This window comes from Platalea leucorodia, assembly GCF_965183815.1.
Source record: "Platalea leucorodia genome assembly, chromosome: 6".
Classification (NCBI taxonomy): domain Eukaryota; kingdom Metazoa; phylum Chordata; class Aves; order Pelecaniformes; family Threskiornithidae; genus Platalea; species Platalea leucorodia.
Genome location: NC_138828.1, coordinates 5,752,236 through 5,765,966, shown reverse-complemented (window position 1 = coordinate 5,765,966; position 13,731 = coordinate 5,752,236). Strand labels below are relative to the sequence as shown.

At 37.6% G+C, this 13,731-nt stretch overlaps 1 protein-coding gene across 1 annotated transcript in view; it reads right to left on the bottom strand.

The window, feature by feature from the left end:
- The window catches only part of LOC309592397 (bifunctional heparan sulfate N-deacetylase/N-sulfotransferase 3), a gene marked incomplete at both ends in the record, with an annotated part of 61,680 nt that overhangs the window by 4,090 nt on the left and 43,859 nt on the right, over positions 1 to 13,731 (bottom strand). The window contains 5 exons of the mRNA XM_082315723.1: positions 2,653 to 2,823; positions 3,831 to 4,005; positions 7,962 to 8,085; positions 8,941 to 9,037; positions 11,097 to 11,279. Coding sequence (XP_082171849.1) covers positions 2,653 to 2,823; positions 3,831 to 4,005; positions 7,962 to 8,085; positions 8,941 to 9,037; positions 11,097 to 11,279 — 750 coding nt within the window. The remainder of the gene's footprint in view (positions 1 to 2,652; positions 2,824 to 3,830; positions 4,006 to 7,961; positions 8,086 to 8,940; positions 9,038 to 11,096; positions 11,280 to 13,731) is intronic.

Here is a 13,731-nt window from a genome sequence, read left to right as displayed (position 1 = left end):
AGCTTGTCATACTAGGTCCTCTTTTATTCTGTATGACTCCATTGAAGCAATGAGTTGTAGACGGCAAATTAGCTTAAGAGACATGAACCTCCTGAACTTCTAGAGATCTGTCTCGGTGGCCAGACAAAAGAGGACATTTTGTATGACTTATGAGGTACTAAATTGAGTCAATCAAAATTCTAAACATCTGAACCCCAAATTTGCAAGTACCCTGAGATCTGCAAATTCTTACCATGTAAAACAAGTGTGCTGTTACCGCTTTTCTAATGAAAAGGCGAACCTTACCTATTCCTGTTGCTACTTCTACCACTTACTGCGTGCCTGCTGACTTCATAATGGACGTTAAGACTTCATTTTAGTCACACGTGTAGAGACCCGCAAATTTATACAGCATTAAAAATTACAGATAGCCTTAGCTAGTCTGGGTGAGAGCTCTTTTGGTGAAGGAAAGCTATCATTTTTTTAGATAAGGCTGTACTTTTAAGCTGAGCTGATTTTAGGTCTGCCTTATGTAACCGTTTAATGCTTCAGTAGTTCCTTGAACTTGCTAACTAGTTTGGATATGGTCTACTGTGTATCATTGCTTTTGTAATGCAAGTTCATCCCTAGTACTTTTACAGAGAAAACATAAGGCTACCAGAGCTGGTTCGTTGCTATCACTGTGGGATGTAAAATCTGGCAAAAATCTGTATGATAATGCATATTGTTCAATATTCATGGGTTACTTTTGGAGAAAAGCTAACAAAACATAATGTAGAGAATTTTGTATGAGTATCATAATATTACAGTATTGTGCATCTCATGAAGCCTGCAAGGCTGGCCCAAAGGAGAATATGCGGAGAATAACACCAACTAGATGCATCAGAGCTTTCTTGGCACACTCTGGGAAAACAGAAGGTGCAGACTCCAGCCAACTTGTCTCAGCTAGGCAAGTCCTGGATAAACAGAAGGTTCAGATCGCAGCCAACCTCCCTCAACTAAAGTAATCTTTAAATGTTGGGTGGGGAGTAGTGCCAGACATGCTGCTAACGTCAGAAAAATCCATTCCAGAAATAAATCTACCAAGGAGATACTGATCATCTGGTATTGTCCGCCTGGTGTTGAATATCACACCATGTTCAGGGCTTAGGATGTGCATCTTTTGAGGCTTGATCTTACACAGGACTAGAAGGAGGCTAACGATTTGTATGTTATATGCCAAAAGAAGCTTGCAGGGAGATCCAATTTTCAGGTTGCTTATGTGCCGCCTGTACTGAAACCTATGGGTCCATAAACACACGCCTTTTGAGGCTCAAAGACACATAGAAAAACTGGTCTTAACACTAAGAATACGTTGAGGATTCAGGATCAGTGATAGATACCAAACGTAGACGATTAGGAACACCACCACACCAAACTGTTTCAGTGCACAAATGAATCCCAACAGAGGCTCTGATATGTGTATGCGCTGTTATGTGCTGCAATGTGTGAGGAATTAAAAAAAAAAAAGCAAAAGAGACCCAGTGCTTTGACAGTTACAGAAAAGTCATGTTAGGCAAAATATGAATTCACCTAAAAAAAATGGTGATGCCTGGGATGGCAAAGACACTGATGTACACAAAGGCTTTATCTATATTGCTAACTAAAACAAATGGGGGACAGCTTTCTGGTCTTGAGGCCAAATAGCACAACAGGACCTGGATCCATGTTGCTAAACTCTCCCACCTGCAAATTGGTTGTGTCCACACTCTCAATGGTAATGGTTCTTGTTATCTTTCTAACTGTGCTCTGGAACTGCTTGGCAAGATGCTTTTTGCTATGGGTCCAAACTGTGCTAGAAGTGTGTTAAAAATCAAGCAGTATGGACAGCAGTGGGACAGTGTGTGAAGCCCTGCAACAGGTACAGGTTTATTTACTACTACACTCATAGCCTAAGAAGGTTGATGCAGTGGGAGATTACTGCATGAAAGGACCAAGAAGTGCGTGAAGACACTGATGTGTTTAAATGTTAAGGTGTTACAAAACTACTAGACCACATCCACTTCCATGTGGTAATCCCCATTTCAGATGGAAAAGGTATTTTTTACACCCCAAAGTGTTCAGACACCAAAACTCTTCTCAACCCATGCAAGGAGGGCAATATCCCAGCTGACTTCCCTTGATGCTAGCTGATACTTGCTACCACTCAGAGTAGACAGAAATATTACTGAGCAGCTTCCTTTTATTTTCCTTTTGGGAACCCTGATAGACCATCTGATATTAAGGAGACCACAAAGCACTGCATGCCTATTTCTCTTTTCTTCAACATTACTGACAAAGAGCCAGACACAGAGCGATGAAGCATGAGCAAATGAAAAACAGCTGTAAGTTAAAGGCAGTTCAAGAGAGTTCAAGGAGCAGCAGTGATGTTTCTTGAGCTTCCAGATTATTGTTCTGATTTGTTTTGCAGAAGAAGCTTCCAGCTGTAAGGTGCTGAGACATGACATCCCCAGTAATTTCAACCAACTACTTAAAACACGGCTATGAAGAATCACAATCAATGTCTTAAAACATGCTCTAGTACATCTGGGATGACCCTGAGGATCAGTATTCAGTAGGCAAGACTTGTACAAAGGCAATCTTTTAGGATATTATATGTATAAGATTAGGATGTCAAGTTACAGTCTTATTCACCTGATAAGGTGGGAAGTAAGTTAGCCATCTTTCAATATGGGTAGCATACCATCCAGGTGCTAGGCATCTCTTTTGGAGAGCTCTAAGCTCAGATGGAGCTCGAGGTCCAGCTGTGATCACCTGATAGAAGCTGAATTTTAGAGCTGCAGGATCTTCATGTGATCGCTGATGCTGTAAAAGAAGTTACATTGCTGGAACTTTACAGACCACAAAAGCTGGGAAAATAAGACAAAACTGGTTGGTCTTACTGACCTGGCCTTACTGACCTTGCCGTGAGTGATTATTTACACTAAAAGTTACTGAAAGTTAAGAAGTCCTCATCTGTATTAATTCATTGAAAATGCTGGGATAAACATTGTATCAATAAATATTGTTTGTATCAAAAGAAATCGGAAGCTAGACTGATAATAGCAATAATAAAACAATGTATAACTGTTTACTTTCAGTAAACTGAGTGGCAGGTTTTGTACAAATGAATCGGGCGTAATAAACACAAATACTAAGAAGCTCTGCTTCTAGCAGTTTCATATTTTCTTTTTCTAGCTTATACAAGGTAACTACTCAGAAGGGCAAATCTGAACACAGGTATTTATGAGGATCATTGGATAATTCAGCTCAGGAGAGATCTCAGTAGGTTTCTAGTCAAGCCTCCTGTCCAAAGCAGGGTAAGCTATGGGATCAGACTCAGGGCTGGGATTAATTCTCATCAAAAAATAACATAAAATATGTCATAGAAGTTCGAAGAACTTTTTTCTCTTTGGAATTTTATCTTTTTAAAAGTATCTTTATTTTGCCAAATTCCTGTTGAAATCTGCAGACCAGAAGAACAAAAATTTCTTTATCTTGTATTTTGAGGATGAACTAGATAACTGTCTATAAACTAATTTTTGTATGTGCTGATTACATAAATAAATTGAGTAAGTAAGAATTTTTACATACTTATATTAAAGGCAGCCTTTTGAAAGGGTGGTTTCTGGTATTTTAACCCTTGAAAGATTTTTCAGGTTTACATTGACACATACCTCAGCCCATGGGCGATCATATATGGTACACTGACTGACAAATAGAAGCTTGTATTATCCAAACCCTTTATATACATATACGCTGAAAGGATATACAGAGAGGATTCAAGGTGGAAACCTTGATTTGTGCCTGCCCCGGTTCTTCAAAGTGCATACCTGATACCAGGAATATGCCCGGTCAGATGGATCAATGAGGATGGTGATGATCTTGGCCTTAGGGATGAGGGAAGCAGCTCGCTTAGGAGCTTCCTCAGAATGGAAATAGTTGGCACTTTTCTCAAAGAGGAAGTCAGTGGTGACATTAGAAGGAGTGGGAAAGAAATCCATGTACCTAGGAAAGCAGAATCATTCTCAGAATTACTTAGAAGTCACACAGATCTGCTAAGTATATTTTATTCTAGAATAGTCCATTAAAATAATAGCCTAATTGCCAAATAAAAGCCAACAGAAGTTTTCATTGTATTTTTTTATCATATTTGACTTGGTACTAGCTTTCTTCTTACTATATATAACTAGACATTGAAGCTATTTTTTGGTAACTGGATGAAAATGTTACGATATTCATGTATCTTCTTAAAATTAGAGAATTCTCACTTTCCAGTCAGAACAAACTCCTATCAAAGTCAAAAGTCAAAAATGAGCTTTCCACATCTGGCCTTTTGCTGACATCAATTACATTGCAATACCATAAGAAAAAGATATTCATATCTGAATTGCTTTTACTCAAAAGAGAAAAGAGCTTGCTTATGTGGGCAAGATGCACTGAAAAAGCCCCCCCCTCAGCTTCATCAGGTAAAAGGTTTCTAAGCAGTGACTGCATCTTTCACTTATTGTTCTATGAGTCACATTTTTTGTGGAAACATGGGTTGTATTCCTTTTAGTTTTCTTTGTGAGCTTTCCTCATCTGTTCTGAAGTTGCAGTTAATTTCCAGCAGTCTCCTATGTCACATACAGGCTTCTTTATCCACGGCCCTCAGACCACTTTTCATTATTGTTGGGGAAAAGAATAAATGGGAAATGTTGGTCTGCTTGATTTTTCAGTTAAACTCTGTATTGATAAAATAAATGCCATTGAAAACAACCTTTTCTGAAGATCATGCTGAAGTTTCTTCCAGTGTTTAAACTTTGTTCTATTTATAGAAGTGAACTACTTCTAACACAAATGACGTGCTCTTGTTGGCATTGAAATTTTGTCCATTGCAGCCAAGGCCAGAAGACGTGGTAGGATGGAACGGACTGATGCACGTGCAGTTTTCTTTAGGACATGGATCTCACAAGATGATCGCTAGCACACAGGCACTGCTTACAAGGTACTTAGAGAAAAGGAAGGAATCTACTGTGGTTTTAAGAAACCGAACTCTGTGACACCTGATTCTGGGAAGTTAATTCTTATGAGTGACTTTTATGTACACATAAGCAAACATTGTCAAGTTATTGTTTTGTGCTTCTTTGGCACGGGAATGGATATCTGTCATCAGAATCATGCAAGTAAAGCAGGCTGGCCTTCAAATGACAATTTTCTATACACTAGATGAGGAATAATAGTTGTGGATTCATTCAAGGTCTTAAAGGTAGCAGCTGGTAGATTGCCTTGTATCAGAGAGACCTAAATGATGTCACGTGAAGGCGTGATGGATGGGCAGGTCCCTGCTTAATATGCTCAAAGTTGCACTCAAAAACTCTGGTAAAAATGCTGCATAGCTATTGCTAGTCTCACATGCAGACTGTATGTAAAAAAAGCTGAAATATGAGGACAACCCAACAGAACAGAACGAAAGGCTGTCACTGCCCTGCTAGTTTATTAAGTGTTCATACCTGCCTAATGCTAATGCAAATCTCTGAGAATGTGATACTATTTCATTGAACAATGAACTCTATTTCCCAAAAATATTAGGGCTGATTTGATGAAAATGATGAAGCTATACCAATTTCTGCTCACAAATAAAATTATTAGAAACTAATGACTCAACCTCACTGTGTGACCTCAGAATGTTTTACCAGAACATCAATAGCAAAGAAAAAGGCCAGCCTTGAAAGAGGCAATAGGCACTGAAGGCAAATTGGCTCTAGATCATGTATGGTGTCATTATGCCGATGTACTGAAGTCCTGGTAGTAGACTGAGTAAGTACAAGGCAATGAGGACTCCAAACTTATAAGGAAACACTTAACATTAAATAGGGCACTACACCAAATTTTGGGAAAAAGTTAATTGATTCTTTAGATAACATGGCAAACTTGAAAAAAGTTGATGTGGTGTCAGTGAAAAATGGTAAAGAGATTGGATCAGGTGGGATATCAAGAGGTTATGAAGCTTAGGCTGAGCATTTCTGCTGAACACAGACTGCAGAACTCTTGCTTAGTACCTCATTCATGAGACAATTCTTGAACTCAGCAAGGGCAAAGCTGAGAAGGCTTTAGAGAAACTTGTCTAAGAAATCTATAACAATGCTTACATAAAGAAATGCATGACTGGTCTATTTAGACTTCTTCCTTTCAAGAACAGAAAGATCAGTTCTCATCTTACTGTTCTGTTATCTCTACTGGGAGACTAAAATATACATCTATGCCTCTTTCAAGACGGCAGTATTGAGGTTGCCGAGGGCTGAAAGAACCCTTTCCTGCTTCTGTAGTTAGCCTTGCTCTAAATGAAAGCTTGGACAAAGACTAAGTCAGAGCCAGCTCTGGGAAAAAGCTGTATCTCCATAACCATAAAAGAAATTGAACTGATTGTTATTTGTGAATACTCTTCCCTTGAAAGAATCCTAGCCAATTAAGGGACTAATGAGGAGAGACCTTGTATCTAATTACCATTTGGTAAGCTCATTACATGCCAGCATTAAAATACACTATCAGACTGAAGGTCCGAGAGATTTGTCTGGCAGACAGAATGCAAATCTGAATGTTAAGCAACTACACCAACGGGTAGTTCTGAGTATCCAAGACTTAACTGTGAGAACCTGGCAGGGGTGAGTGGGGCATGTAGCACAGAGGCAGAAATAGCCAAATGGGTGCTGTAGAGGGAGAATCTGTCAAAAGGATGCCCCTGGTCTGTACAGGTTGACCACTGGGAACTTTATGCACTGGTCCTGTGCTGAGATGAAGGTAATATGGCACATGTCTAGCAGACAAATTGTATCTGCATGTTAGGGAAGTAGATATGGCAGGAGGAATGAGAGAAGCAGCAAAGTGGTCTTCTAGAAACATGAAAACATTGATTTTGTGGAAGAACTGGCTCACTGTACTTTGGCCGTTTCCATCAGTGTGGACCCGCTATACCTTGCTTGCATATCATCTTCTCTGACTCTCCTCCACAGCAAGGAGTCAGCTTTCTGATTTCCAGTCGTTCAGCTGGCATCTCTCTATTGGTAATAACTGGCTGACTCACCACTCTTTGTATTACGAATCTGCTGCAACAATTATAAGTCTGTAAAAACTAAGTGACTTAAAAAGAAATTGGATGTGACATATCTGCACCAAGACCATATAACAGTGTTCACCCTGTTAATTTTATGGATGAATATAAAGTCAAAGGCAAGAAAACTATTCTCCCTTAAACCAGGGGGAAAAAAGAAACAAGACAAAATATCAATAATCTTTTACTGGTAGCTCCCCAGCCACTACAGCACGTTACCACTTTTCATCTTGTAGTGCTATATACTGCAGCATTTTCTGAAAGTAAGAGAAATCAAGAATGACCTTTGGATGTAGCTATATCTGGTGATTCCCTGGTAGCCACTGTGAACACAGCAGCAGTGATATATAGATTTTTACCACCACTTACTAACCCAACAGAGACACTATCGTTCTCCTAATTACCTGATCTTTGAAAAACATTTTGAGTGGCTTTCCCTGTCCCCCTTTTACCTGATCGCTATTTCTAAATCCCATTTAAAGGCAAAAATGCCTCTCTCCAATATTACCCTTTTTTCACTTAAGAAATAAGATTTCCAACAGAAACATAATTTTTGCCTCCATATATCTAACTAACAACCATTACTGTCCCAACTTCGAAGGCATGTGTAATGAGAAATACATATTTTGTTACTGTTTTATATATATTAATATATGGGTATTTACAAGAAAGCCTCACAAAAGTTAGTGTATTTATGACATTCTGTAGTAAGACTGTTATTCACTTGCATTTATTTAACAGTTCAGAAGGACACTGAAGGTTTTTTGTTTAATCTCACTCTATATATAAACAGGTACCATTACCAACAGTAATGTCATTTTTGTATTGTTCACAATATATAAACTTTTATATTTATACTAATAACCCATCTTACCAATCAATCCCCCTGTGGTAGTTATTTCTATTAAAGAACTGTACCTCCTCAAAGGTTTTTGGGCTGGGGGAGTTACTAATGATGGAAGGATGCATGATCAGGAACAAATACAAGGCTGTGGTACCTGCAAATAGGATAAAAGTCCAAGATTAAAAAGAAATACATACACACATATTTTTGGGGGTCATACCCGCAGATGGACTAAGCCAGATGTATTCCATTTCATTTCAGTGAGGGGATGCTGATTTATGTCACCTAAAAATCTGTGGTTTCTATGCTTTTAAATTGAAGACATTTAAAGAACTGTAAATAGTTAACAGAGAAACTGAAGTGCCAATGCTGACATCTGTTTTTCACACTTTTAATAACTCTGTTTTAAAAATAATTATTGTTTTTATGAGACTGTCACAAAAATAATTTAAAAATCTTGCCCTCAGTAACTATTAGGGATTGGTGAAGATGAAAGGAAACACATATGCAATTTTCTGATAGTAGAGAAGAAAATTAAGCATTAAGTTAATTTACAAACTACTGCAACCTTGCAATTCAAACTGTCCACTAGGAACTTCCTGACTTGAAAGAACTGCCATGAAATAACAAGTTTCTATAAACAGGACACTTGCAGGACAGACAAGAACTTGCAGTTAAGAATCTACAACATTTGAAAAATGGCTGTCCTTTCCTTCTTCTGCTTTGACAAGATCTTGTCTATCTTGTTGATCTCTTTACCAAAGTGTTACTCATTTTGACATAAAGCCAAAAAAATCTGACACACACCTGAACCTTGCATTTTCAATATGCATACTGTCTGTTGTTGTAACTTACATTATTAAACTATATTTGGATGATATCTGAAAATAAAAAAATACTATTAGATGATCAAGACCTCTGCACAGCAGTCTGAGTAAAAAGTGATTAATCTGTATAAGTATTTGAACTTACACATAGCCTATATTGTTGAAATACAATAAAATCTCACCAGTTTTCTGGGGTCCTACAACCAAGAATTTTGGTAATCGATCACAGGTTTTTTCTTTAGACCAGATATCTCTGTGCCGTTTGTCATCACAGGGATTCTAAAACAGAGAAGAACAACTAAGAATTTCATTGGTAATCACACCTGATGAGATCCGCAAATTAGGCATATATAAATTACCAGTTTTTCCCCAACGTACAAATATTCTTACCAGAAAATATTATTTTCCCTTATGACAGAAAACCATGTTATGTACTAAAGAACTCTTTCAGTGATTCAGAAGGTATTTGCAATGTTACCAGGCCAGAAACTGTATCTCCTAAGTGTTTGTTCTGCTTGTTTGTTTGTTTGTTTGTTTGAGACAAGTATGTTGACGAAATGTGGTTTTCATTCTAACTCATTCCTACATATACATAGTGGCCCCAGCTACCCAACAGACCCTGGGACAAGATCCTTTCTCCTATGAAATGTCACTATGTTCAGCGGAATTATGCCAATGACAAATTTGATCCCACATACTTAAGATGTGGGAATCATTCAAAATCAATTGCTCAATTACATACAAATTAGGAAGATTTAAAATTGCTAATGAGTTATCTAATTATTGACTTTTTCTTTTACATTACTGTAACAGCTACCACCCTATCTGTGCTGCAGTTTTTAAACTAAAATAGTAAATTAATTATAATTTAAGGATTTCCATTCACAAATACATATTCTGATCCTCCAGTTCAAGTCAGTACATATTACTGAATCCTGTTTTTTCATGTGCGGCTTTACAACTGAAGCATTTTAAATTTGTCCTAGAAATGCTACTTGCAAAGAGTTTTTGACACTGTTGTTTGGCAGTACTGTATTGAGACGAAGGGAACTACCAATCTTCTAGGCTTAAAAAAATTTAACTGTATTCAGATTCATGTGTATTATAGACAAAAGACACCACATTCAGTATATGTTAGTCACTGTTACTTACACATTTCTTTTCTAAGTAACTCTGATTTTTCAAGTCGTTTGGCTACAGGCTAATTTCCATTTTTAAAATTAATTCTTTCTTAACATTATGCAAAATTCTTGACATTTTTCCCCTAGTTCCATGTTTTATTCAATAACAGCATGAATTTCAAGATGTGTATTTAAGTCCAAATTTGCAATCTCATACTCAGATTCCAAGTTGGCAATTCAATATCCAATGCTAGAAAACACTTGAGTAAGCAAGCTTAAATACATTTTTATGTTTGATTTAGTAAAGCTTGCTCCTTAGAATATTTCTACCAAGTCACGTCAAAAGGATGATATTTGGGATACATATTATCACTGTAGGGACACATGTACCTACAGCAGTCGGACGTTCCGCTGAATTGGTTGAACTGTCACCGAGCGTGTGCAAAAAGAACATGACAGCGTCCACCGCTTGGTGCAGCAGTTTCTCTTCAGGGACTGTGCTCTTAGCGCTGGGTGATGGGCTGAAGACGCGTCAACTGCAAGGTCAGTGCAGGCTTCAGCCTTAGCAGGTCTTCACATTCCTGATATTTTCAACTTGCTTACTTACAAGAGCGGAATAATCAAGCAGCAGAGCTGATAACATCAATGTATTAAGTGCTGGTAAAGTTTTGCTTGGGCAGTTCTCAGCCTTCTGTGAATATCTTTCTAATCTATCTAATCTATTTCTACTCGGCTAGTCAGTTTTAGCATTAAGGTAGCCATGGTCTTAATGCTCTTTTCTTTTTGGATGCCCTCTTCTCCTCACACACTTGGAGAAAAGTTCATGTCTTTAATGGCCAATTACTAAAGTATGCATATACATCTCTCTGTCAAATGTTTCATTCCTGTTAGTCCCAAAAGGAGAAGAGAAATAACACAAGGTGCCTCTCCTGCACTTCCCACATTTCTAAAAGCAGGTAAAGTCACAAATAAAATAATTAAAGATAATATTAATGAAACATCTTAATGCATATTAATTTCACATCCTTTCTATGGAGATTTAAGCAACAGGGAAAACAATCACATACATGAAGCTTCAGTAAGCTGTTGTACAGAACCAACTAGGAAAACTAAAAATATTACTGCTTTTCTCTACAAGAAACTGAAACAAAGAACTTAACAAAAAACACCATGAAGATGATTTTTTTCCTGATCTCTTCATCAGCAAGCCTGCCTACCTGCCAGAGAGGGTCCTTTTGCTCAGGGAATAGTTCAAAATACTTGTGAGCCAGCTGAACCGGTGGAAGAGTCTGCAGTTTCAGGTTTGTCCAGGTATGAACAAAGTTGGCCAGATTCACGAAGGTGTATAACCCCAGGCGGTCATTTCCGTAATTAGACAAATGTGTCATGAAGATGCTAATCTTTAGAAAACAAAATAAAGCAGACATTGACTCTTTGTATCACTAGATGGCAGTGTAACCACAGATAATAGAAATTTGCATTTTGCTCTTATTTAGAGCTGCAAGACTTTGATCACATTCAGGCAGATCTTACTATAGTTGCTCTTTGTTGAATTACATCCTCCTCAAGTCAACTCAATGCAATCAATGAAGAAAACTGTGGAATAGGTACTATGCGCTCTGTGTGAACTAGGATAGGCAGTTCACATAGGACTGTACTACCCTGGGGTTGTACAATATTTACATAATCTTTATGTAAATTTACTTAATGGAGAATACAGTAAAAACAATACCCACAGTTTTACTTCAAGTGTAATACAAAACATGAAAAATGTGAATTCTGTTTTTGCGGAAGAGTAAAGAAGTCAGAGACCAGGATAGCTGACCTCTATTGCTGTGATTCAAATCTTGTTGCTCGAACTGTAAGTTTTATAGAGAAGTAGCTCATCTCTTCTACAAAGCTATTCTGCAAGCACTGGGCAGATAGTCAAATCATACGCAGAAACAAACAAAAAAAAATGTGAAACCTGATTGAGTACTTTCAAATAATTGTGCATAAAATACTCCTAAATAAAAAAAATAGCTCAATATCCCATCAGTTGTAAGGCTGCTTGTATTTTGCTCTTCCAACACCTTACTGTGAAATCACTACTCGGATAAATCCTCTCCGCTACATCCCTTGGTGCAAATGCACTCTCACACTCCCAATGGAAGCAACGCTTGCCGTCAGGGTTTCTCACAGGAAGGGCCTGTTTGGATGCACGTAAACCACGCCGAGGAGTGCAGCAGGAATACCCAGACTGCAAGGATGGTCTCTCCGGGACTGAGGAAGGGCTGAAGACTGAAACCTCTGTTTTGTAAAATGATCCATTTTCAAAGTAATTTTTCACTGAGGAATGAGTCTGTTCTTCCACTAAAATCTGCAAACCCTTGCCTCTCTAGCAGTGACCTTTTTTTCAACTTTTTTTTTTAAATAGAACTGTCCCAAGATAAATTCTCCAGACTAATTTCCATTAAAAAATTAGAAACATGACTCTTTTTATAAATAAATCTGCTAATGTCATGGATGGGCAATTTCTATTTAAAGCAAAACTTGATGTAAGCCACTTAAAAAAGAAAAAGGCTTATCATGGCCATAATTCTGAAGGTATTTCAGGAACCGAAGCTGATCTTTTGTAAAGGAATTCCAGCCTTCAATTTAAAAAGGGAAAAACAAAAGAATGAAAAACTAGAATCTACAACTGTATTATTTTGTTTCAGAGTATTTAGAACACTGGCTTCCTTTGATATAAAATGTTCAAAGCTACTGAACCTCTATTTTTGAACACCTAACTGTAACATGCCAGAGTACTTGCAGTGAATGGACACAGAAAATGTATTTTATTAATAGTGTCATTTGGTGACACCTCTTGGCTTAAAAAGTAAGCTGAGGGCTTCAGTTTGTCTGACTCAAGTAAAATTAGAATATATTCACTGCTAAATCCTTAGGATACAATCCTTCTTTTCAGATAGGACTGAGATTGAAAAAAAACCCCAAAACGCTTGCCTTCAGGCAACCAATAATAAGCATTTTGCCAAATGTACAACCTTTTCAAGTTTCCTTTTTTATTTCGGTTCTCAAAGCAGGAACAGACCAGCCATAGGACCATGTTTTTCTCAACAAAGATACAATCAGAGGGTTTCCATGAAAAAGGTTAACTTGGCTTCTTGACAGTCTCTTTCTTTCCTACACGTTGGTTGACCTCTGACATTTATAATGTCAGTTCACCTCCTGGCAACTCCTCACCTGCCAACAACTACAGCACTGTACTGGAAGAAAAAGGAAGAGAACTTGAAAAGATTGCTAGTTCGGGGAAAATATGTATTATTATTTCCCTGAAGGGAATATCACTGTAATTTTAAGAATGTCAGAGTGGAGGCTGAAAAATTGATCGGACGTATAATCATAAATAATTTCCAGCCTATGAAACTACGTCAATGAAGGGGAAAAACATAACAGAGACCTTAGTTCCCATTTTACAGTTATTTTTTTATGTCCAATACTTTATGGTTCATTATTTACAACAAAAAGAAAGATGATCAAATGCTGGTTTGAAACATAAATGACTAAATCTTGAAAAGAAGCCCATACTTAGTGTAACCAAATACATGACCTAATATACAACTTTACATTATAGAAAAGGTCTCCTTTACTTCTATATGGCATCAGAAATATTACAGGTCAGCTGAGACTATCTTCCAGGAAAATGTGAACAAAAGATTTCCCCTCCTGTTGATACTGTGCAAACAAATTCCTCGTAAAATCACTACCGCTACCTGTGTAAAATAAGCAAACTACAATCCTGTGCTTCATAGAACAATGAAACATTGCTGACCCAGGGCCTAATTCACCTGATCTGACCCGAGAACTACT